The 25,825-nt window shown below is 40.0% G+C and overlaps 1 protein-coding gene across 10 annotated transcripts in view; it reads left to right on the top strand.

The window, feature by feature from the left end:
• The window catches only part of LOC109963902 (uncharacterized), a 39,576-nt gene that overhangs the window by 9,081 nt on the left and 4,670 nt on the right, over positions 1–25,825 (top strand). For 6 of the 10 annotated variants that reach the window (XM_020606828.1, XM_020606833.1, XM_020606825.1 and 3 more), the window contains 42 exons: positions 2,894–2,962; positions 3,115–3,139; positions 3,279–3,296; positions 4,456–4,515; positions 4,813–4,949; positions 5,026–5,142; positions 5,817–5,874; positions 5,967–6,014; positions 7,677–7,745; positions 8,112–8,251; positions 9,215–9,346; positions 9,462–9,519; positions 9,625–9,702; positions 9,830–9,910; positions 10,041–10,121; positions 10,252–10,332; positions 10,477–10,557; positions 10,689–10,769; positions 14,472–14,518; positions 14,653–14,721; positions 14,825–14,867; positions 14,959–14,988; positions 15,357–15,425; positions 15,522–15,655; positions 15,976–16,095; positions 17,217–17,271; positions 18,060–18,104; positions 18,192–18,236; positions 18,323–18,471; positions 18,850–18,951; positions 19,050–19,098; positions 19,187–19,267; positions 19,453–19,917; positions 19,999–20,076; positions 20,380–20,513; positions 20,799–20,900; positions 21,066–21,123; positions 22,148–22,296; positions 23,978–25,130; positions 25,241–25,362; positions 25,461–25,559; positions 25,657–25,717. In XM_020606828.1, coding sequence (XP_020462484.1) covers positions 2,894–2,962; positions 3,115–3,139; positions 3,279–3,296; positions 4,456–4,515; positions 4,813–4,949; positions 5,026–5,142; positions 5,817–5,874; positions 5,967–6,014; positions 7,677–7,745; positions 8,112–8,251; positions 9,215–9,346; positions 9,462–9,519; positions 9,625–9,702; positions 9,830–9,910; positions 10,041–10,121; positions 10,252–10,332; positions 10,477–10,557; positions 10,689–10,769; positions 14,472–14,518; positions 14,653–14,721; positions 14,825–14,867; positions 14,959–14,988; positions 15,357–15,425; positions 15,522–15,655; positions 15,976–16,095; positions 17,217–17,271; positions 18,060–18,104; positions 18,192–18,236; positions 18,323–18,471; positions 18,850–18,951; positions 19,050–19,098; positions 19,187–19,267; positions 19,453–19,917; positions 19,999–20,076; positions 20,380–20,513; positions 20,799–20,900; positions 21,066–21,123; positions 22,148–22,296; positions 23,978–25,130; positions 25,241–25,362; positions 25,461–25,559; positions 25,657–25,717 — 4,873 coding nt within the window. The remainder of the gene's footprint in view (positions 1–2,893; positions 2,963–3,114; positions 3,140–3,278; positions 3,297–4,455; positions 4,516–4,812; positions 4,950–5,025; positions 5,143–5,816; positions 5,875–5,966; positions 6,015–7,676; positions 7,746–8,111; positions 8,252–9,214; positions 9,347–9,461; positions 9,520–9,624; positions 9,703–9,829; positions 9,911–10,040; positions 10,122–10,251; positions 10,333–10,476; positions 10,558–10,688; positions 10,770–14,471; positions 14,519–14,652; positions 14,722–14,824; positions 14,868–14,958; positions 14,989–15,356; positions 15,426–15,521; positions 15,656–15,975; positions 16,096–17,216; positions 17,272–18,059; positions 18,105–18,191; positions 18,237–18,322; positions 18,472–18,849; positions 18,952–19,049; positions 19,099–19,186; positions 19,268–19,452; positions 19,918–19,998; positions 20,077–20,379; positions 20,514–20,798; positions 20,901–21,065; positions 21,124–22,147; positions 22,297–23,977; positions 25,131–25,240; positions 25,363–25,460; positions 25,560–25,656; positions 25,718–25,825) is intronic. The other 4 variants (XM_020606832.1, XM_020606827.1, XM_020606830.1 and 1 more) reach the window with 4 other exon arrangements.

Below are 25,825 nucleotides of genomic sequence, written 5' to 3'. Positions count from 1 at the left end.
AAGGCTAACAACTAGAAAGAACCAGCAGGGGAGTGAAGGTAAGGCTGGGTATAAATAGGGAGTGACAAAGGAGGCGCAGCTGAAGAGTGTCAGAAAATCAGGACAGGTGTGTTAATCAAGAGAGTCAGTGAGAAGGAGCAGACTAGAGCGAGAAAGAGAGAAGAGAGGAAGGTGCAGCCGGGCAAACCTGACAACAGGATTTTAGTCAAGCCGTGGGAAATCCTGTGTGCAATTTCACATGCATTTTTAACCATGTCTAAAGCCACCAGATTAAAACACAGTGTAACACTATCATTTCTCTTAAAGAGGAATCTGATGGAATGACAAGCCTGACGACTGTGATCCTGGGTGGTCTGACTGTCGTCTTCATGATGGCCACCACTGGTCTGGTGGTTAAAATCACACAACTTCAGAAAGGTACAGCTGCTGGATAAGTGTTTTACACATTAAGTTGTATGTTGCATCAAGCAGAGACAAACAAATCCACAGTTCAATATTTGGTCATTCGTACTGAAACTTTTCATCTTTTGTTACTTAGCTGCAAAGAGAGAACTGCATCCTGAGAGTGTTAGAAATTAACCCAATTCTTTAGTTGGAAGCACGAGAAGTGAGGACAGGAAAGGGCTGTTTAAAATCAACAGAAAGCTTACCGAAAGTCTGATCACATTAAAATCTTTACAGCGCTGGGATCAGAGAGATAACGCCCCCGCAGGAATTCCATCCACTGACCCCGAATTAAGGTCTTACAATACATTTTATCTTCTTGGACTGCTCCGCCCTGGACAGGGCTGCAACCTTCAATAGTTCGTGATCCTATTGGTCATTTGGTGTGAGCTGGAGCACACACTTCCATGTTGAAATATGATAAATCTAGGTATGTGTGTGTCTCAGGTGGCGGCTTGGTCTTGATCAATGGACCCCCGAATAATGGGTGGGCCTGAGTTGTAGGCACCCTGTGTGTGTGATGCTAATAAGTATGTTAAATTGGCCAGGTGATCATCTCAGGTTGTAGCCCCCGGCCTCTGCAAGACATCCCAAGACAAAGCAAAGCTTGGGATATGCTAAGTGGGTCAAGGTGTGAGTGTAAAACAGGCCTCTGTTAAAATGTAAATAGTCTGGTCACAAAGAGATGCAGACATCCTGTCTCTACACAGAAGTTACAGCATTCAAAGTCAGCAGATTCTACTTCATTACAGTTGTAAGATATATAAGCAAGGGAAATAAATGCATTAAAATAACCAAAGCTCAGTAGTTCTGGACCATCATCAATACAGCTGTAATATGTATAGACAAGGACAATAAAGTTATGACAAGTAACTAAAGGGAACTACAGGTATGAGAAGTAACTAAAGCTGATAAAGTAACTAGAGTCTATAAGACTCAAATCTTACAGGATTAGGGAGGGGACTTGTCCATTATCTTGGATGAAGTTGCTGAGGTAGTTAAGGAACTCCTCCGTGGCAAGGCTCCGGGGGTGGATGAGGTCCACTCCGAGTTTCTCAAGTCTATGGATGTTGTGGGGCTGTCTTGGCTGACATGCCTCTGCAGCATTGCGTGGGGGTTGGGGGTGGTGCCTCTGGACTGGCAGACCGGGGGGCCGCCCCCCTTTTTAAGAAGGGGGACTGGAGAGTGTGTTCCAACTATAGGGGGATCACACTTCTTAGCCTCCCCGGGAAAGTGTATTCCAGTGTACTGGAGAGGGGAATCTGGCCGACAGTCGAACCTCAGATTCAGGAGGAGCAGTGCGATTTTCGCCCCGGCCGTGGAACACTGGACCAGCTCTATACCCTCACTAGGGTGTTGGAGGGTTCATGGGGGTTTGCCCAACCAGTCTACATGTATGGATGAGAATTAGCACCTCTAAATCCGAGGCCATGGTTCTCAATTGGAAAAAGGTGGATTGCTCTCTCCGGGTTGGGGGCGAGTTGCTCCCTCAAGTGGAGGAGTTTAAGTATCTCAGGGTCTTGTTCATGAGTGAGGGAAAAATGGAGCGGCAGGTTGACAGACGGATCGGTGTGGTGTCCACAGTAATGTGGTCTCTGTACCGGTCCGTTGTGGTGAAGAAGGACCTGAGTCATAAGGTGAAGCTCTGAATTTGCCGGTCGATCTACGTTCCCACTCTCACCTATGGCGATGAACTTTGGATCATGACCGAAAGAATGAAATCGTGGATACAAGCGGCAGAAATGAGTTTCCACCGGAGAGTGGCTGGGCACACCATAGGGATAGGGTGCGGAGCTCAGTCACCAGTGAGGAGCTCAGAGTAGAGCTGCTGGTCCTCCGCGTTGAGCAGAACCAGTTGAGGTGGCTCGGGCGCCTGTTTAGGATGCCCCCTGGACGCCTCCCTGGGGAGGTTTTCCGGACATGTCCCTCCAGGAGAAGGCCTCAGGGCAGACCCAGGACACGTTGGAGAGACTATGTCTTCCGGCTGGCCTGGGAACGCCTTGGGGTCCTCCTGAGGAGCTAGAGGAGGTGTGTGGGGAGAGGGAAGTCTGGGAGGCTCTGCTTGGGCTACTGCCCCCGCGACCTGGTCTCGGATAAAGCGAATGAAGATGGATGAATGAATGTTCCCTTTACATATTTTATACATAGTTATAATATTCCAAATGATTTTTTTCTAATATTTAAAATTTTCCAATACAGTTAGTTTCGATACCCTCATTCTTGAGGAAGAAATACTTTTTCACAGTGGGATAAATGAGGGACATGCAGGGTAAATTGAGTTGAGTAAATCCTAATTCCCTTCATTGCATTCCTGTTTCCCTGTGTCCTTCTCAGAACATTTTAAGAACAGAATTCAGTTAGTTTAGCCCTTACAAATCAAGTAAACAAATGTCCTCTATCTTATCCTATTTTGTGTTGCTGATGCAGCTTTTATTATTTGTTGCTTTAGGTATGCTGCTCCACATTTACTGCGGTATCCCTTTTGAAGAAACATGTGTGGTCGGGGATGCACAGACTGGTAGGAATTAAACTTTATTTGTGTTGACACAGAAACCCCAACAAAAAAACTGCAAACTCTACAACTGATAATATGCATGAAATTGATTATTATTAATTGCATTTTATACTAATAAACCTCCTCTGTGTGTTTCCTCTGTTCTTTACCCACAGAAAATGAAAGAAATCTTCCAAAATGGTAATGCTTCATTTTTATTGCCCTACTTTTGTATACATTTAATTTTTTGTATTTCATCAACAATGGAATATGTAACTTGGACTCTATGTCTAGTTAATTAATCTTGTTTTTTTTTTTTTTTTTCTTTACCTCTGTTTAGATACATTCAAGCCTTATGGTAAGACTTTTTCCCCCTTTACATTTAGTGTTACCAAAATGCATAGCATGTATCCTTGAAGCCTAACAGACAATGTGAATGCATCATTTTGCACAGCTGATGTTTTTTTATGTTGCAATCTGCATTGTTTATGTTCATGTTTTTGTTACCAAGTCTTCTTCCCTGCCTTTGCTAGTGTACTGTATCTGAAGGCCACGATATGCTAACCCCTGGACATAGGAACATACTATAGCTTAACCTCTTACACTAAGGTGGCATATTTGAAACATATTAAAGCTTAGAGTGATACAGTAGGTGGTTTTAATATGTTTGCTTTTTAGGTTTTATGTTCAGAATGTATACATGTGCATGCTGGTTGATGTGAACCATGTATGGAGAAATGTGAAGCTAGAGGCTCACTAGATGAGGAGCCCATAGCTGTTCTAGATGTGACTTCCTGATTTGACTTTGTGTCGTAGAGAAATGTAAACAGGATGTATGAAGGCGAGAGGCTTCCTTCCTTTGCATTCACATATGGCGCAATGAATAGCGTCTTCTAGTCACACAAGCCTTGTGTAATCTCTGGTATAAGTAATGTTCTTATTGCACACTGTGTTTTGTAAGTAAGTGTAGGCCAACTTTGCCACCTTATACAAGCATAACTTTTTGTAGTGTTTGGATTTTTTTTTTCTTTGGTTGAACTTTTGTATTTTGTGCACAAACTGAAAAATAGGTGGATGGAATGCATAGCTTAGTATGTCAGAAGCATAGTGACACCTTTTGTGTACCATGTGAACTGAGATGGTTCAAATGGATCACAGCAGGGTTATTAACACATCTGAACATCATTGTCATACTGCCAATGTACAGTAGTCTGGACTTGCACTGTATGGAGCAACTTGAATGTAAAGACCAGTGCTTTTCGGGTACTCTGAACTCTTTTTGACATTGGTCTTTACATTCAAGTTGCTTTAAAAAGTGCAAGTGTTGCTGGACAATTTGTTTTCCCATTTGTTTTTACTTTGTTTGTGCACCTTGACAGTGGGTGAAGTTGTGCCAGAAGTTTCTAGTGTTTCTAGTTTCACTCTGCCTGTTTATTTGAAATTTAAGATTGATGTGAACTGTCCTGAGTAGCTCAAGTGTAATCATAATTTCTGTCCCTTTTACATTTGCTCTGCAGGTTTCATTCCCAGCATTGTTATTATTGAAGGCACTGGTAAAACCAAACAACCCATGTTAGGTTAGTAACATTTCTATAAGTAAAGATGACCTGGGATACAGATTTACTGCTGTATAAAATGCTTGTTAGTTGCCCTTTACTTGGGAGAAATATTGGAATAAATGAAACCGTTAAATCAACAGCACAATGATATTGTACCCACTGTAACTTAAGCAATAAATGTGTACTGACACAAGATTGTATTATCATTGCTTGAGAAAAATGAAGAAACATTTTATTCTCTGATAATTTTCATTGCTTCTAAATATGTGACTTATGAAAAGTGCTAAAGTATTTATTCTATATACTTTCTTCCAGGTCTGTCTCTGCTGACTTTGTGTTTCAGTCCAGGCACATCAACCCAGGTTTACCTGTGCCATGTCTGTGAGGAAATGTGTCCATCAAACAAGATTGTATGGCACCTTTCTTCTGGTGACCATTACAGCAACTACTTTGTAAGTGCCGAGCACAACAAAAATTAGACAGTGTTTAATATTTGGAACCATAATTTTATTGTACTTTGTGTTTTAGAGCTACACAAACCCTAATGAAATGAGTTTTTCATGGATGCCTGGCATGAAGTTCAGAGCCATTCTGAGGTCTCAGATAAACAAAGAACTTGAAGAAAGAGGATCTGGGTCCCTACAGGTTTGTACCTGGAGGTCTGGAATCATGTATGCTAAAAATATTTAATGTTTTTATTTTACAGTTGTCGTGGACAGTCAATCAGCAGTTAAGAAGAAAAACTGAGATCTCTCTTCATCCAGATATGTAGGGCAGCCCCCTAACAGTCAACTAGTTGTCATTAATAGAGAAACCTGTCAAACCCACTTAAGCATTGACACTGTCTAATACAAGGATGTACATTAAGACCAGATCTATTTAGTTCAACAGATACATGTGCACTTCATCCATCCATTCACTATCTATACCGCTTATTCCTGAAGAGGGGTTCGGGGGGGCTGGAGCCAATCCCAGCTGACGTCGCCCGTCTATCACAGGGCTGACACGTAGAGACGGACAACTACACACACTCGCACTCACTCCTACAGGGAATTTAGAGTCACCAGTCAACCTAAGCTGCATGTCTTTGGACTGTGGGAGGCAAACCTGTAACTGACCGAAACCCATTACATTCCTATTTTTTTTGTCAAGGAAACACTTTCAGCTGTAGTAGTTCACCGCTGCTAACCACTGTTTCATGTTTACATACCTCTGCTAAGAGGTAAAGAGACTTACTGTAGTATTTGTGCAGGGGAGATGTTGGGATGGTGTTAAATACCGGTAATTATGTGCATTTTCACTACATTTTCTCATTGCAGATTTTGCATTTACCTGAAAATCTGTTGCTAAAGCTCGAACGAAGTACCTATGCTCAAGGTACATGATTTTAGGATTTTTTCTATTGAATATTTGTTGGAGAATTTTATTAAATTGTATGGTATTGTAAATGATCTGATGTCTCTCCCCAGTTATGAATACTCTCAGTGAAAATGACAAGCTTCTCAAGTATCTTGAAGGTATGTGAACATTTTTCCCAGCACTCTTATCTAATCAATATTTAGGAAGTTTGGAGTTCAATAGAGTTCAGCTCAGATCCTTTACTTAACCCTTGTGTTCTGTTAAGAATCTTAAGTGAAAGTAGCAGAACAACAGTGTAAAAATAGTCAAGTTTTATCAAGTAAAAGTCCTGCATTCAAAATGTTACTTAAGTAAAGGTACAAAAGTATTAGCATCAAAACATACTTAAAGTAATAAAAGTGCTTATTATACAGAATGGCACATTTCACATTCCTGTATATCATATTATTGTACTATAATTACTGATGCATTATTGAGTACGTCACATTTAATGTTGCAGCTGGTAAAAAGGAAGCTAGTTTTAACCAGCTCATATGCATTTAATTTGAATTACTGCAGGGTAGCTTGTGAATTTTCCACCATAGAACAATGAGGTTTATAATTATAACGTGTTATTTGTATTAATCTCATTATGAAAAGTAACCAGTAACTAAAGTTAAAAAATAAATTCAGTGGAGTGAAAAGTACAATATTTGCTTCTAAAATGTAGTGAAGTCAAAGTATGAAGTATCAGGGAATGTAAATACTCAAAGTACAGATACCTCAAAACTGTACTTCAGTTCAATTACATTTTTATTTGTATAGCGCCAAATCACTACAAAAGTTGCTTCAGGACACTTCACAAAGTAAGGTCTAGACCTTACTACTTTTATTATTATTATAATAGAGATAAAACCATTAAATCCTCCTTGAGCAAGCACTTGGTGACAGTGGGGAGGAAAAACTCCCTTTAACGGAAGAAACCTCCGACAGACCCCGGCTCTTGGTGGGCGGCCTTCTGCCTCGACCGGTTGGGGTGAGTGAATAGAGGAGAGACAAAAGACAAAAAGCAACAAGACACAACAAACAATCACGAAAGAAAAGGTTTGACTTTTGATAGTAGTCTTAAATTCAAAGAAGCCACCTTTAACCACAGAGCTCCTTTGTGTATCAAATTTGAGGGTATAATCATAAAACGCACCAAGTTTTTTTTAACCTGTGATTTAATGTTTTGGGCCAGAAGGCAAAATCAAAAGGGCCCCCACCGAGTCCACTTCTCTGAAGACCACACATTTAGTTTTACTCTCATTGAGATTACATTACAGTGCATTGAGATTCATCTGAACTGTCAGTTGAGCGGCCTTAGTCACACTAGCATACACTCACACATACACATGTTGAAGGAGTATAATGCTACCCATATGGTTTGACTGATATGTAGTGGAGACATCCTATAGGAGGAACCTGATTTGAGTAACAGACTGAGAAATAATAGTGGAGAATTGGGAGAGGTGGGTGTTGTCCCTCACTAAGACATCATATATGCTGTTGGATTTATTTGTGTAAGTCAATTACTCTGCAGAGCATCTTGGCTTTTGATCCTGTTAACAGAAGTTCGTTAACAGAGGATCTTCTGCTGGACACTCGTTTGCCATGACACTGCACACCATAGTCCATTAAGTTTGAAAGTGCTTAGAAATAATATAAATGGAAAAAGGAAAAACCGATCCAAAGCATTAGAATAGCTACTGAGGGACCTTGTGAAACAGATATACTGTATATCTGCATTCATATGTTACATCTACTCTTTTTTACTGTCACTGTCACTTTTTTCTCTCTAGCTGGCAAGCCAAAGATGACAATGATCCAAACATACCAAAGAGACAGCAACAGGAAACATCCACTTGTTGGTCAGTAAATATACCTAACATAACACCTGATGACACCTAACAAAATGCCATTCTTATTTTCTGAATTAACGCAGCGTTGTTTTTTGGATTCAGAATTATACTGGTAATGACATTTTTCTGAATAGAAAATGTTTCCCAAACCATGCAAAAGAGACGCATGAAAGACAAGAAGACATAATGGGAAAAATGATAATACCATATCATAATACCAAATTCAAGTGAATTGATCCAAGAAGGGATTTTTACCAGTCCATCAGATGAAATTCATTCATGAACAGACATACTGTACTCTTGCTGGAGACTCCACTGCTGAGAATTTTAGTTGTTTTTGAACTAAAAATACCTTTTCTGGTTATGGTCTTGTAGGCATGCAGCATATTGTTGAATGCATTTGTACTGGATCACCTGAGAAGAGGCATTACCTCTGCACACTCTGCAACCTAACTTTTGCCTGGTGCATGATCATCAAACATGTCCTGAGCTTTGACCACATCCACTGTTACTTTGTAAGTAGTGTTGAAAATTAGTTTGCTTTATTTGTTCTCATTTGCTCTAAGTCCTTTATTTTGCTTTTATTTGCTTTATTTTAATGTTTTACAAGGCTGATAAGAGTGAGAGCCTTTTTTGATGTTATGTGGAGAATCATCAGTTTTGCTTATTTGTCTAACAACTGACAGTACAGAGGTCATTAGTCTGTCTGGTGACTTCAGTATGTCATCTGAGGATGCCTGTCTGGCACAGTGGCACCAAAATAACCCATGTGTTGTTGATTCAGCTGCTGCGGGAGCTGATAACAGGCCTTTTTTCACTGCAGACATTTTGATGTGTAGCACAGGTGTCAATAATAACAATAATGGCCAAATGGTCATTTATCTGTTTTAGTTTCAGGGTCCTTGTGTTGGCTGTGTGTCACACTGTCATGACTTACTGGGACACAGATATAATAATAATACAGAGAAAGTCTCCTCCTCTCTATTCCTGCTTCTCAGACACTTGTTACTTTCATATGGCTCTGGCTTTCCTTTCTATGAAAGCTCGCACTATTCCTACTTGTTAAAACAGTCTTCAGATAGCTATGCTCTATCCTGAGAATGTGAATGTATGAGGTGTCTTATGTCATCACTGTCATCACAGAGTTGATTCATTTGGAATACTTTGACATATACATACAGTATGCAAGATGGTCCCGTTCAGCAATACATGATGCCCCAGGTTAACAGGACCTACATTTAACTCGAACAGCTACACCGAGGCATCAACCCTTGCTAAGATTTGTTTAATACTAAGTAAACAGCTTATTAAAGTCATGTGATTCTTTGATTGCTCTGATTGTACTGTAATGCTGCTGGCTGCACTTGCCACTATCTACCTTAGATATAGTTGTTTTTATTCTGATGTCGGGTCAGTTGCTGGTATGTTTAGGTAATTAAGCTGCAGTCAGTATTGTTTTCTGTGTTTGTAATTTACAGAAAGTGTGGCACCCCTCTACTTTGGTGTCAAGGGAATCCTACAGGGACTACACCAACAACTTTGTCTACAAGATACAGAATTTAGCAAAGCAGTCAGAGGAAATTCATGGAACTGTCAACACTGATATGAAGGTAATATTGTTTACAAAGTCCTGTAGTGCATGTGCAATGAGTACACTTGTTTCCCCTTTCCCAAATTGAGGTTTTTGCTTGATTTAAAGCTAACCTGTATGGAATTCTGTTGCAGCAAGTGATCCTGAAGCCTGCTGAATTCACATCAGTGAATATCAGTAGTTATGCAGAAGGTAGGTACTTTTTCGTTTCTACTATATAGTATTTCTTTCAGTGTACCAGACATTACATGGAACCCAGGATAATGATTTTCTAACTGAACCTATGGTGGCTTTTAGCTTTTGAGAAACTAAAATCCATAACAAAGGAAGACAAGGAGCACTTGATTCCAAACATCGTACCAGGGATCCAGCTGGGTATGTATATTGTCTCGAGGACCAGCTAACCAGTTTCAGGCTGTGTCTTACACCACTTATGACTGACCTGGTCCTTACATGGAAGTCACAATACTGATTCTCTAATTGGGTCTATGGTGGCTTTTAGTTTTAAAGAAACCAAATTCCATCAAAGAGGAAAACAAGGAGAGCAGCTTGATGACAAACGCAGCACCAGTGATCACACCAGGTACACAGAACTTTAGTTGGACCAACTAACCTGTTTGAGACCGTTTGTTTTGTATCAGTCATGACCCACCTGTTTCCTTATATTGAACACAAGATAATGATTTTCTAACTGGGTCTATGGTGGCTTTTAGTTACGAAGAAACCGGATTCCATCAAAGAGGAGAACAAGGAGAGCAGCTTGATGACAAACACAATACCAGTGATCACACCAGGTACGTAGAACTTTAGTTGGACCAACTAACCTGTTTGAGACCGTTTGTTTTGTATCAGTCATGACCCACCTGTTTCCTTATATTGAACACAAGATAATGATTTTCTAACTGGGTCTATGGTGGCTTTTAGTTACGAAGAAACCGGATTCCATCAAAGAGGAGAACAAGGAGAGCAGCTTGATGAAAAACACAATACCAGTGATCACACCAGGTACGTAGAATTTTAGTTGGACACTGTCCACTTGATCAGCTAACCTGTTTGAGACCGTTTGTTTTGTATCAGTTATGACTCACATGTTTCCTTACATGGAACAGAAGATAATGATTTTCTAACTGGGTCTATGGTGGCTTTTAGTTACGAAGAAACCGGATTCCATCAAAGAGGAAAACAAGGAGAGCAGCTTGATGAAAAACACAACACCAGTGATCACACCAGGTACGTAGAACTTTAGTTGGACCAACTAACCTGTTTGAGGCCGTTTTGTTTTGTATCAGTCATGACCCACCTGTTTCCTTATATTGAACACAAGATAATGATTTTCTAACTGGGTCTATGGTGGCTTTTAGTTACGAAGAAACCGGATTCCATCAAAGAGGAAAACAAGGAGAGCAGCTTGATGAAAAACGCAACACCAGTGATCACACCAGGTACGTAGAATTTTAGTTGGACACTGTCCAGTTGACCAGTCGACCAGCTAACCTGTTTCAGGTTGTTGTGGTAATGTGGAACATGTATGCTTGCCCTTTTAGCACCATTGTTATAATCCTGTTTCTAATGCAAGACATTTCCCTCAGCCTTATATATGAAATTTAACCAGTGTATGTTTTAGTGGAGTGTCGTGTAAACACAAGCTCAGTCACACACAGAGGGGTGGCTGATGGCATATGAATATATCATATATACTTTATGTGAGACTCTTTAAGACCCCCAGAGTGCAACTTTACCCACGCTGGGAACTCGCTGACCATAGTATACCCAGAGAATCATGCGATGATCCCTTAATAGTCCTGGAAGCGACTGCCGACTCGACCGTGGGGTCTCTATCTTGTTCCCTTATCGAGCTGACCTGTCAGGATTGGGCCAGGATCACCGTGCCACGGTCAAGCAGCTGCTAACAGACCGCTCTCAGTGTATAGCACCTATAAGCCAGTTCCATGCAGTATGGTAACCACTCTATCTTTTTGGGTGTGTGTATTTGCAATACCTCCCTGCCAAGTAGAGACAAATACTGCAGCACCGGACACCTGATCATCATATAGCGGGAGGGGTCTCTTGTCTTTCTCCCTGGGGGAGACCTGGGTCTGGTGAGGTGTTTGAAGAAGGCAGCAGAAGAATCCGACTAAGTTTAAAAAGTTGAATAAAAAATTTTACAAGTTTTTAAGTTTACAAAATTGATTTTCTGAGATACAAGAGTAATATGAACCAAACTAATACAATCTGAAACTATGTCAGAGCAGGTGTACAGCCTGAAATGGTCCTCTGTCTCTTGTCTCGTGTTGTGTGGTTTCAATCAGTTGGGTGCATATGCGAGGTGAGGTCAAACAGGTGTCAAACGGCAAGGAGGCTGTCTGGTTCGACATCCATACAAGGACATGTTTTTCACTGTAGACACTCTAACACAGTAGACTATTTTCACAAGTACACAAATAACTGCATAGCAACAGCCAATATGCTAATAAAGATGCTGATATAAATTTGGTTTCAGATGTGGAAATCAATAAGGAGGCTCTCAGGTAGTCTTTCTGTAATTTATTAACCAAATCAGACAATAGCATAAGACGGTACCAGTGTCTTGATCAAGAGGTCACACACTCAGTGCAAAGAGTCAGTGAGTGTGTAGTGGTTAGCAATAAACCAGATTTAGATATTATTTGTGTTAGTTGTGTAAGGATGTAAGGCTGAGCTAAGTGTGTACGGAAGCTTGATCTGTCTCTGGCGCAGGCAAGAATATCTTGGGCTGTGTCCCTTGTTTAGCCTAGGGGTCAACATCCTGAGTGACTTCCTCCTCAGAGAGGGAATGATGGATATATTGTAGCTGTAGCCTTATGTGAACTGTTCGTGTGCTCTGTTCAGGTTTAGAAAAAGGAAATGTACGCTTGGTCAATGTGACCCAGAAGGTCATGTACTGGACAGTTTAGACAATGCTTGGAAGAAGGTGTGTGTGGGTAGCTGGCATGGGACCGCGTCTTCATGGCTCCGGCCGTGCAGAGCTGTGTGAGTATGAGCAGATAAAAAGCTGGGTTGGAGCAGAAGAAGAGAGAGAGGATGACCATGCTAACGTGAACAGTAAACCACGTACATTTGGGGACCCAGCCGGCTGGGGGGAGACGCTGACCGACTCGGGACTGACATCAAATGACTTGACTGAATGACTGACTGGCGCCCTGACAATCTTCTAATGCTTTATCTATCACATTGAGGAGGAGAGTCTCTGTTCTCTGCTCCCTAACTACAAGATTATGTGTTTAAATACTACTCTATTCAGAATAATTGTAATATTAAATGATCCTTTAAATTGGGATGGTTTGTCTGAATTAATTTAGTAGGCATCACCACTCTAGCCACGACAAACCTTGGTGTTGTCTATGCAGGTAGGAGTCCCATCTTGACTGTCCTCAAAGAATTTGTGTGAAGGGAACCAAATAACTTGATTTTATCCACTTACAAGCGCTTGTAGAATTTTAAATAAAAGTCCGGACTTAAATATGTGTGTTTGACTATAGGTTGAGTATATGCATTGTAAATTACTTCCTGTTTTATGAAATGTGACAAACGTTTGTTTAAGAAAATATATATTGGGTTATATTAATGGTTTGTACAGGCTGTAGATATATTGTAGATATACTGAATCTGTTACTGCGCAGTTTGTTTTTTTCTTTTGGGTGCGGTCCGCTGTTGTGTGTGTGTGTGTGCGTGAGTGCGAGTATTTTAACTGCATCTGTAGAGGCGCGTGTGTGTGTGTGTGTGTGTGTGTGTGTGTGTGTGTGTCCTCTGTGTGATGTTGGAGGCAAAGTCATATCATATAATTAGTAATAAAGAATAATATTAATATTAGGATAATAATAATGATAATGATGATGATGAGATGTTTTATAGGTGCTATAGTTGTTAAAACCTGAGGTTTATGAAGTTTCTAGTCTTTGAAGGTAGGTAGTGTAGTGTTTTGTAGTTTATAGTCTGGTGTTTTTGTGTTTTTTCAAGTTGCCATGGTCTGGAGAGTGAAGGTTTATTTTGGTTGCTGTGGTCGTTTCAGGAGAGAATAGTGGCTTGTTGCTTTAATGTGCACAGTGCTGTATCTGCTGCCTGTATTTTTTTTAAAGAGGGGAAGTGAGAAGTTTAACTCTCGCCAGTCAGACACAGACTGGACGTGGGTGTTGGTCAGATGGAAAGGAAGATCTTCACATTAGGTGGAAACTTGCACCATGGTCAGCACTGTGTGTTCTTCCTAATAAACAATGACCACTAATGGTGCAACTTCTGACTGTCTAAGTCAACTGTTGTCCCTTCCTGTGACTTCTCCTTGACTGCAGCCTTGTCGCAAGCTTTCACCTCTGAACAGCATTACCACTGTAGTGGAATTTTTATGATAGCACCCTTTAGGTTTATTAGCTGATGCTTTCGAGTCATGGTATGCAGTTATTTGTGTACTTGTGACACTAGACAGTTGACTGTATCAGCATGTGTCAGCATGTTTGTAGTGATAAGCATGCCTTTGTGTGAATGCTGAACTAGATAACATGTATTCTGTTTCCTTTATCTGTTTGAGCATCTGTTTTCTGTTATTGTATGCTGAGTATAAGAAGGGCAGTCACATTCTGTTTATTGAGCTTCTTTGCAACAGACTGGTTTAGACACTCTGTTTAGAGGTCGCTCCTTCCTGCTGGAATAAATATGGAATAACTCTCAGAAGTGATGTTAAGTATTTATTTTACACTCACTAAGCTTTAATAGATAATTTTTCCGCAACACCACATTGCCACCATCTGGTTGTCACATCAGAAACTTTAACATGTACCTAGCAGTAAGCAGCATTTGTTTATTAGCATTGTCAGTCAGGTTTTATGGCCCCGGGTCCCAGGGTGACACAAAACAGGAAAACTGTATCACGATGCTATTGCTTAGGAGGCAACGAGGGACAGCGGATCTCACATGTTCTCAGAATTCCCAAAAGGTGCAAGATCCCTTTCAGACCTTTTGAGTTAAAAGCTGTTGGATATTTGATAAACTCCAGAAGAAACACAATGTATTCAATTTCCTTTGTTTAAAATAAAATACTATTGAACGCATTTTACATTTAACAGCATATGGTATTAAAAACTAAATACTTTTCTTTTGTCTTTTCTTTGTAGAACATACCACAGAGGATGTTGCATCATTGTACAAACTACGCTGTCAGGTGACGAATTATAATTTCACTACAAATGCCTGGATGTTATGATTGTACCCAGTACTTGTGAAGAACACGGAGTTTGTTTAATGGCCTGAACTCCATTTTTCTTTTGTTTCTTTCTTGTCTTTCCTCTGTAACAGAACTGCAGTGTAATCTTTAAGACTCTGAGTCAGTATTTGATACATTTGTCAAATTATGAGCACAAACAGGTACGGTAACATTATCATCCTACAGAAAAAGTACTTTTGATGATTCATGATAGGCCACAACAGCCTATCTTATATGTGGCATGTCCATAATGTTTTTCCCCAGATGTTGGAGAGAGTCGAGTGTCAAAACATTAACGCTGACAAAGGTACACATTCACCTTTCTCTGTTTTCTCATATTTATGTGTGTTGTTACGCTCATTTAAATAAGATGTAACTATATTCCTCTTTTATCACAGCTAACAGAGCCAATGATTCTAACTGGACAGGTACAGTACATTTCTCTCCTGGGGAAACATGCTGCAATACTTTGAGTCATTAGGTTAAAACAGTAGAGAAAACAGTTTGGTCATAAGGTCTGGAAATGAAATGAATCTAAATCTGTCAAAACACATTATATACCATATTAATATATAGTCTTCACACAATGAGCTTCGTATTTGAAAATATGGTTGAAGAATTTTCATATTTTTTATAATTATAGTAAAAACTATGTTTTCATCTTGGAAAATCATGACGTTTTTCTGTATTTCTGGTACAAAGTTAAATTTGCTTCATGCCTGCTGTAATAAAAAAAAATACAGTTGATTACAGTATTTATTCAGCTCTTTTTTTAACCCTTTCTTTTAAATACTAGGAAGGAAACCCTATCTGTACCTATACGCGTATGTGAAGAATAGAGCAAAGCGAAATCAACTGGTTGTCGGTGAGCTGACCTTGTGGTTTCATTGTTGTAAAGTGTTAAACTGTAAAATATTTATTTTGCCATTTATTTTAGTTTTTTTATTGTTCACTTGTTTAGGTGCACCCCTGGTCGTGACGTGTCTCAGCAGCCAGCGTGCAGCTATTTATATCTGCTTTGCCTGCGAAGAGTGTTTTCCCAACAGCTGTCTCGCACTACATTTTGAGTCTCACAAACATCTCATAAAAACACTGGTGAGTTTATTGAAGTTATTCTCTTGAATGTTTTGTGTTGGCCTCCTGAGCCAAAGCCGCCCCATGTGTACTGTATATGTGCATATGCTCTTAAGTAGTATGATACATAATCTACTCATACCACTTAGTGTAAGGAATCAATGACAATGAGTAGAAATCAGTTTTGTTATTGTTGCATCGTCATTACACTGAGATTGGCTTAAAGAGTCATCTGTGCTTGTCACAATCAAATAACCCTTATTACACTGTTGCAAAATCAATGGTAGTTCATCACAACTGCAGAATCAGATTTTCCTTTATTTATTTATTTATTTTTTTAGCTGTACCTGAATCCCTGGAGGCTCCCTTTTGGCTGGGAGAACCATCTGGATGTTGAAGGCTTGATGTCAGTGGCATTGGAAGAAGAGAAGAAAATAGAACCAAACCAGACCTCACTGAAGGTAACATTCCAAATGAGTGCACTGGAATAGACTCTTAATCACGGAGGTATTCAGTTTGCAGAACACGGACACATCTTGCTGAGTCCAAAAAAAAAGTTTTAATTCACAAAGACTCACAACTCTGTCAACTGCTCCCTTTTAAAAACAATATTTATTACATTTTCAATTAGTACAGTTTTTGGAGCCCAAACTGGCTCTTCTTCGGGGACAGAGGAATCAGGTTAATCTAGGTGTGTGTCACTGGTTAAACAGCCATGATGTGGGTGTAGCTTCAGCCACAGAACCAATGCAGTAACAGCTGGTTATGTAATTCGGACAAACTAAAGACATCATATATCAACTGGACAAAACAAGAACTGGGCTGTTTGTAAGGAAGCTGCCTTTTGGGGAACTATCTGCTGAACACCAAACTCAAGTGCATCGTCTGAGCTGCTTCCTCATCTGTTGACCACAACATACTGTATAGGACTGCACTGACTTGGTTTGCAGAGAGAGAGAGACCTGGTCCTGACCTCCAAGCTCAGGAAGAAGGAGTTGTTGTTTGTTTGTACTAGCCTTATTTTTTGAACCCTCACTATACCCAACCTTAGACACAAGCTTGCACTAGGACTCTGAAGTCTGGATTTTGGAGTCATAGCCCTTATTTATATGTAGCCAAAAACAGCTCTTTCCGGACTCTGAAGTCTGGATTTTGGAGTCAGAGCCCTTATTTATATGTAGCCAAAAGCAGCTCTTTTTATTAGCAGAACAGCTAGCTGTAGGCAAGGAGGCTGATTTTAATATCTTACCAGCCCATGTCACACTTCAGGTTCTGTGGTTGAAAGGACCTGACTATTCAAACAATGACACACACCTGGGTTCACTTGATGCCTCCATACCTGAAAAGGAGCCAGAGTGCCCTCAAAATGTATTTTTTCTAAACGTAATAAAAACGATTTTTAAAAGGGATCGGATGAGAGAGGAGCAGGGTATTGTGAAAACATACTGTATTACTAAGGTATTCATTTTTGCGCAGAAATGTTCAGAAACACTTTTACCATTTTCATAGCATACAAACTAATATTCTGTCTAAAAGGCAATAATCAAGTCAACACTAACTGAAAATTGTTTTTCTTTCTCAGGTTTTTGATATCCCATTGAGGATATTTTTGAGCCCCCCATTTAATTACCAAAAAGGTAGTAATTATTATTATTATTATTATTATTATTATTATTTTTTATTTTTATTTTTTTTTATTGGTTTTCAAATTATGCAGTGAAAGTTAAGAAGAGAAACTTGCTGTGTCTTTGCTCTGTTCAGTGAAATGGTAAACTGTATGTAAAAATGGATGACATGACCGCTCCAGAAGTGAAGCTACCACAGATTGATTGCTCCCTGCTAACTGGGTGCACTATGTTCATAAACCCGGCCCCTCCATGTTAGAGGGTGGAGACATGAGCCAAACTAAAAATTTAATGTATCATCAATAACTTTTCCCAGATGGGTTTTCTGTCATTTTAGGTACCGTAGATATTATCACACTGATTTGTGTAAACATGTTCATTTTTCTAGTAAGCTTGTTTTAAAGTTATTTGTTCATGTTTATGCAGCTGATTTGCAGATAATTTCATAGTGCTGATAGATCCACCTCTGGTTGCTACTGCACAGAATCTGGTTGCAAAATGCATCACCAAAGCAGGATGGCCATCCCCTATATTGCTGATATTTTGGCATCACTTTTGCACAGTGGCAGGAAGTGTTGATGCATCATCCATTTTCAGACAGTCTATGATTTAAACCCTTTGTTGTTGATTGTTTTATGAGGTAACAAATTCATGCACACACAAAGGTTTTCAGGTTTGTTTGCATCTGTACGTTTCCCCACATAGCTATTTTGTGTTTTAGCCTGCATGAACAACATTAAAATCTAAAAAAGGGACCAGCAGTTTAATTACGTTGTCTGATTGTTGATTTTTGTTTGCAGTGATGGATCAGCTTAGTCTATGCCACACTTTCTTAAAAAGTGAAGGTTAGTGATAAAAGTTTTCTTAGTCTTAAGTAATATAAATTAAATTATTTGCATTGATTACTTTAATCTGACTTGTTCATGTTGTAGTTCCGTACAGCAAACTCGAACAGACTGACAGATTCCCTTTGCTCGGTGAGTTCTACTGGAAGAAAAAAGTCTTGCCAGAATCATAAATGCACTATGGATGTTTTTGACTTTTCCTCATTTCCTTATTGTAGGAAATCAGTTCCTGGTCACCCACACTGCATGCGATAGTCAGCTTGAGTCCAGACAAGTGGGATATCTGTGTTTGCTCTGCCGGAAGAGATTGATGAACAGTGAAAGCTACGCTCATGTATTCAGTCGGGAACATGTTGAAAGATTTCTGGTAAGAATCGTTACTCTTGACACTTTTTATTGCATTATTTTGTCCATTAATGTTGACTGTTTTGTCCTCATCTTTGCTCAGTACATGAGAGTATTTGGAATACCCAAACGGTGTTGCACAAAGGCCTAGCAAACAACTGCAACATAGTAAATAGTATTACAAAAAAAAATCATATACTGTATGGTTTTAATTTTTTTAAAAAGCAAGCTAAACAAAACCTTTTTAGAAATCTGGAATAGATGTCTTATATTTGAAAAACAAAAAAGCACACATAACTACAATATAGGTAGAAATGATTGGATAAATATGTGTGGTACGTTAGATATTGTGTACATGTAGTCAGCAACATTTGACTACAGCTTTTTTGTGTGTATGTAGAACTGTGTCCACCCAGGATCATTGGATTCAAGCACTGATACAGAAACCTTACTGGACTTGGCAAAGCAGGCAGCACATATTCACTCCATATCACATGTACAGGTATTTTGTGCCAGAAATTGTATTTTTGCACCATCCTCATTATGCATCTCCTCTAGCCATGTGCCAGTACCTTTTGTTTAAAATTTCTGTTTTCAAAGCATGTAGAGTTGGCCACGCACATCTGGGAACCATGCGGCTACATCAAGGGTGAGTATATGTAATACAGTGAATGTCTCACATTATCATCTGTAACTGTGAATTGGTTTCTTGATTATTCTTGCACCACTTTTTCCAGCAAAAAGGATTGTGGCAGCTGCAAAGAGAAGAAGTGGACAAGGACCACTCGAACCCAACATAAAACCTAAAATGGCATTGTGTAAGCCCAGCCAAAATATTAACTAAATACTATGACTTGTAAAAATTTTATGTGCAGTGTGAGCTTAAGTGATAGAGCTAGTGAGACATTTCATTTTGGAATACTTAAGGCTTGGGTTCACATGGCAGCCAAATACAGTATACCCTCGTGACTACATCACATTATGTGTTATGTATGTTTCACAGTCCCCAGGAAAACTCTGGAACAAGTGGTCAAAAGCAATGTGGGACACAACAGCCAGAATGACAGCAGGAAAACTGAGAGTGGTGAGAACAAGACCAGTCAAATATCTAGAGACAACAGTGAGACTCTGCTGAAAAAGATTTCAGTAGTTGGTGCTGAAATCGCCAATAAACACAGTGTAAAAAGTGAAGAAAATGCAGAAAAAGATGTCAACAAGAAGGCTCCTAAACCAAGTGAAAACAAATTAGACAAAGAAAGAGATGGGACTGGAAGAGAAAGGAGCAAAAGTAGCAAGGATGTCCTGACACAGGTGAAGAATTACATGAGCAAAGACAATGTAACAAAGGGGCCAAACACCATGTGTGAAAAATCACTAGAGGACACACATAGTGGTGGACTAAAGCAGGTGACCACCACTGCCAAGGAAACGAGTGGCAAACCAAGTCACAAAACTGTAAACAATGAAGGTATTTAAATGCCATATTTAAGTTTGTGCAAGATTTTTCTCTATGTTTCTGTGAAAATGTGGTGATTTATGATTCTTACAGCACCTTTTCATGTGAGCCACCAAAAAGAAACTGATTTGTGGCAGTACATCAAGAAGGACGACCGAGATCCCGTGGTTGGTCAGTGTTGTTTTTTAACTTGGGTTTGAGAGTTTACTTCTAATAAGTAATAATTAGAGTGCTGCACTAAGGAGTCCTTTTTTATGTTGTTAATCTAATTGGTCAGATCTCTGTAGTTTTATACAAGGTGACATGATCAGTTGAGCTCACTCTCAATTTCTTATTTTTTGTTTTTCTTAAACAAGGGGGGTGTTAAAATGTCTTTGGAACTTAAATGATGGAACGAATGAAAAGTGAGAGAGGAAATCTGTGAATAGCCATTTCTTGCCACATAATATTAATATTGAACAATATATTTTCTAGGCTTAAGTTCCCTTTTTGAATGCCATTGTGGCCAGCATGACCCCATCTACCTGTGTGAGTGCTGCCATCTGATGATCCCAGAGAATAATATCATCGAACACCTCATTGGATTTCACCACCAGAAGATGTACCTGGTGAGCAAATATTAAGGATAAGTGTTGATTTAATCAAGTTTGTCTTAGTAAAATTATCATGTGCTGTATGCACTTGGAACGGTTGATTGGTCAGTATAGTTATTTCTGTACTTCATACTAGCCATCTCTTTGGAGTGATTACACTGTAAAAAATCCATAAGTGCATTCCAAGTCAGCCAAATTTTCCTTACTGAACTCCAGTAGTGACATCCTGGCAATTGCATGCAGCAAACACACAACTAAAGTGACAAAGGCACTCATGCATGTGTATGTGTCTAACATCAGGTATTACAGAATTTCCCACTTCCAACCTGGATGGACAAGAGTCACGAAGTCAAATGTTTGGCTGCTTCGTTTGAAAAAAATAAAGGCTATGGAGAAGCTCAGGTTTGGTCCTCGCCTAAATTCTTATACTTGCTGACATGGTTGTTACTTCACTGTCCTGTTCAGTGTTGGTGAAAAGATGTAGGCAAAACAACTGAGATAAATAGCTGAAAGATTTGAACAGATTTCAAGATGTTTTACTAACTGTTGTTTTTGGCTGAATTTCAGGTTATTGATATGGATGAAGAGAATTACAATATCATCTTAAAACAAAACTTTGATTCAGGTAAGGGTACAGCCGTTCTTAACTTTGAGCATGTATTTTTTTGGTTGAAGCTGGTGTCACAATTTCCCATCAACATCACATCTTATCTGGTCATGTATCTCCTGGAATGTCTAATGCAGGAATGGGCAATTCTGGTCCTCAGGGTCCGCTGCCTTGCTTGTTTTCCAGCTATTCCTGCCCTACCCACTGCTGATTACATGGATCAGGTGTGTTCTGTCAATCAGAAGCTGGAAGATAACAATCTTAGATGAAGGTAGAGTAAGGAAAGACAAAGTGAATCGGTATCTTCCAGCTTCTTACTGACTGAACACACCTGAATCAGGTAATCAGCAGCACGCAGGGCAGGGATAGTTTGAAAACAAGCAGGGCAGCGGCCATCGAGGACCAGAATTGTCCAACCCTGGTAGTCTTCAGGAGAAATGTCTCCACATACCGTGTTCATGGCACATCTACTAAAGATGTCTGGTCATAAATCTTCCACATCCATACAGAACAGAACTCCTCTATGGGGTTTAGGAAGTGGTTATAGTACTGAGATCCTGGGATGTGCAGCAGACCAGTCTATCTCTGCAGCAGAGTGGTGGGATGCCATGTTATCCCACTAAACACAGGGCACCTGGGTAGGCATTCAGCTGCTCTTGGAATGATTTATTATTTCTTTGTATTGAGAACATTTTGCTAAGATTTTCAAAATATTTCAATACTGTTACTGCCTAAATGCACACTATTTGCTATTATTCTGTTTAAAAACAGTTTTGAAAACTGCATTTGAAAGATGTGCTGCAAATATGTAGTGTTTTGCACATGTTGGAGTATAAATGAATAAAGAGTTCATGGATTGAATATGTTTTGTGTGGGACTAATGACAAAGAATTCACCGTTTGATCCACACAAACCTCCGGTTTGCTGATTTTATGAAGAGTTTTGAAAATGTGACTTCAGTTTTGACCAGGGCATATTAAAAATCAGGAAAAAAAAAGTTAATCGAGTGAGTCTGAACTTGTATTTTCCATCCTTTTCACAGCCATACAGACTGTGAAGATGCTTCAGGCTCAGCAGAACAGTGCATATGAACTCACTTTCAATTCATCTCTGTCTGGTGTTCAACCTGTCGACATCTCAGCCACCCTTCACACTGAAACTGAGGCCTGCTTTGTGATGGATGACATCCAGGTCAGTCAATGAAATTATTTTCTTCTTACATTTGTCATACAGAATTCAAAAGGCATGCTGAGCTGACGAAACCAGTAAGAAGAAAATGGAACTTTTTATCACCGTAGCTGACAAGATTTGTAAGGAGCACTTCAGAAAGGGCTGAAGGGCTTAGCGCAAGCAGCATACTCACTCTATTGCTTTAGTGAATGAGTCTGCATTTGCTGTCTTTTAAATGTTGTGGATGGTTTTCATGGTTGGCTGCCTCCTGCTTTCTTTCAAACTGTGGTAGTGGGAACGGGGCAGGACCCAGTAAAGATGTCTGGAGACCGGAGAGTAGCTTCAAAGAATTCTTTATTTCATGCAGCATGGAGAGAAGTCGTACACAGCTTTGCAGTTGCCCAGAGTTCTCTGAGTTCTTTATACCAAAGTGATACAAAACATATCTATAGAACTCATACCGTTATCTCACATCTAACAACTCGCATACCTTCTCCAGCTGCCTTTGCAACATCAAAAGCACAGCGAGACCTTGACACTTGGTGAGATCTCCACCCTCCCTTGTCTCAATACACATTCATGGGTGCTGGACATAAATCTTGCTTGCAATACTCAAACTATGCACACTTAAGCTGTTCAAAATGTATTAAAGCTGACTGATAAGCAGTGCAAGAATGACTACAGGTCCACGGACCATTGGATTTACAAGTTTCACATTGTGTCCTTTTAAAAAACGAAATCATCAGTTTCTGTGTTGTAAGATTTGAGTCCCATAGACTCTAGCCACTTCGTCAGCTTTAGCCACTACTCATACCTGTAGTTCCTTTTAGCCACCCTTCACAACTTTATCCCACTTGTCTATGCACACTACAGCTGCACTGATGATTGTCCAGAACCACCGAGCCCCGGTTATTTTAATGCATTTGTTTCCCTTGCTTATATATCTTACAGCTGTAATGAAGTAGAATCTGCTGACTTTGAATGCTGTAACTTTTGTGTAGAGACCGGACGTATGCATCTCTGTGTGACCAGACAGCCAATTCACATTTTAACAAAGACAAGTTGGCTTGTTTTGCACCCACACCTAGACCCACTTAGCATAGTCCAAGTTCTGCTTTATCTTGGGATGTCCTGCAGAGACCAGGGGCCCACAACCTGAGATGACCACCTGGCCAGTTTAACATACTTATTAGCATCACACACACACAGACACCTGGTGTAGATCACATTCCAGCAAGGAGGAGCCAATCCCGGCCGGCAATCGGGCGAAGGCGGGGTACACCCTGGACAGGTCGCCAATCCATTGCAGGGCTCCTTTGATAAATTCTGTAGCACATTTCATTTTAGCCCTACAAAATATTTTGTAGTTTTCACCCATGGTTAAAGGTTGTTGATAATTTACAGTCTATTTAAACAATTTCTGTCTTGCCAGATAGTAATTTGAATTGCTGGGATTGTTTTTGAAATCTTTGCAGACTAATTTACTACATTGATCCTCAGGGTGCAAATTTACATTAGACTGTTTATTGTATTGTTGTAAAGAGTCTGGAATTGGAAGCAGAGATACTAAGTCATCTAAGAAAATAGGTTTGTACATCATAAAATGTACTGAAAAAGTCTCAGCAATGCAATAATAATTCTGGTATGTACCTCTTTACCAGCTGAAAGACAAGCTATCTAATAAATATGTTTTATTCCAAAGGTGGTGGATATGGTGATTGATAATGATTCAGAAGACTCAAAGATACAGCCATCCCCGGTGACTGCAGCTGTGTCAGTAATTACTGAAACCACATCCAAAACAACTGAATCAACTGAAGATGTCAAAAGGACCCATATCACAGTGCCAGAATCACGTGGCAATGCGGACAGCCATCTGCCTGTTTTCAGAAGTAGTGAAGATGCATCAAATCTGCATGTGTTCAGAGGTGGAGCAAACACAACCAGCTTGCAGCCTGATTCCACCAGAAGTAATTTTAATGATAAAATAGCTCCAACCACAATGGTGGAACCATTAAAAATGGAAATGGTGAGGCCGTCTCAGACTGCAGCAACTTCAGATTCTCCTGTAACCACACCCACTGAGTCCATGACCCCCATCTCCAAATATACAGCCAGATCTTCTAATTGTACTCCAGACACCACCAAATCAACAGCTGTCTCTGAACTTTTATCCCCCACCTCAAGCCTTACTACAGTGGCATCCAGCTATACTCTAGCCACCACCAAACTGAGAGAAAATGCCTACAAAAGTATAGAAACCACCTCTGGAGCTTCTTCCACCAACAGACTACCTGCAGCCAATCCCAGTTCCAGTACAACTGCCACAAATGCGCCTTCCACCTTCAACAGTACTATAACAAATACCAAATTGCCAGCAACTGCCCCCACCTACGCTGCATCCGCTTCCAAAAATAAAGCAGCCTCTACCAAACCAACAGGATCCACCTCTAGTACGACCATCTCAAATACAGCCTCGGCCACAAAATCTGCATCTGCATCTGTGTTGAAACCACAGGAAGGCAGTACTGGCGCCGCATCCAAATATACTGCAACTTCACATAAAGCTGCACTGACCTCTCAAACAGGATCCATGGCGGTGTGTGAAGCCACTCGTAGAACTGCACCCTCCTCCAAAATTGAGAACAACTCTAAAAATTCTGAAATGTCAGGCAAGACAGTCACACTGGAAGCAAATGCTGATGTCGCACCACATGTTCATAAGAGCAAGCCACCTGCTGCTCCCCCCGTGACCAGAGCCACACCTGTCCTGTCTGAACAAAAGAGTTCACCCAAAGAGTCTTCGCCTACTTCCATGACTAAGATGGAGCCAAACAAAGGCCTTGCTATAGTTGGTAAATAGGATTAGTTGTATAGGATGAACTATTCAGTAAGTCTGTTAATTCCATCCCAGTGAACTTCTTTTGATTTTAATCAGAAGTCTGCATATTTGTTTACTTTATAGGCAGAGACCACGTGATTCTTCTGCACTGTGGAAAAAGCCAACAGTCCTACTGTGACCTGTGTTCAGTCAGAATGGAAAGTTCCAGTCATTTGAGCAGCGTTAAACACTGCCGTAACTTTATGGTATGTGTTTTATAAGACTTGTTGTAGAAAATGTACGAAGAATGTAAGATAAGGTAGTATTATCAATATTAACTGTGTGCTTGGAATTTTCTTATTAGAAAATGAAAGATCCTGAATGGACTCAAAAAGAAAGCAGTTTGGCCAAGAGGGTGGCCTTCTGGGCTGAGGTTGAGAAAGCTAGACCTTCACGGGCCCAGGTGAGTCATCAGAAAAGCAAAATAGCAGCTTGCATGTATGATTGGTAGGGCTTTAAATTACCATTGTAATAATGATTTATGTCTTTCCCTCTGACAGGAAAAGGAAGTACTAAATCGTGATAAATATAATTACCTGGCTTCTCTTCAGGTGGCTGCAGGTAAAGACACCCACATATCCTAAAAAAAGAAAATCCAGTTTGGTGTGAAAGAGAATGTTTAGCAAGTGCAGGCCATGTGCTACGTTGAGCTCTTTAACTATGTTAGCA

This window comes from Monopterus albus, unplaced genomic scaffold, assembly GCF_001952655.1.
Source record: "Monopterus albus unplaced genomic scaffold, M_albus_1.0 scaffold82.1, whole genome shotgun sequence".
Taxonomy (NCBI): Eukaryota; Metazoa; Chordata; class Actinopteri; order Synbranchiformes; family Synbranchidae; genus Monopterus; species Monopterus albus.
This window is presented reverse-complemented; position numbering and strand designations above follow the sequence as displayed.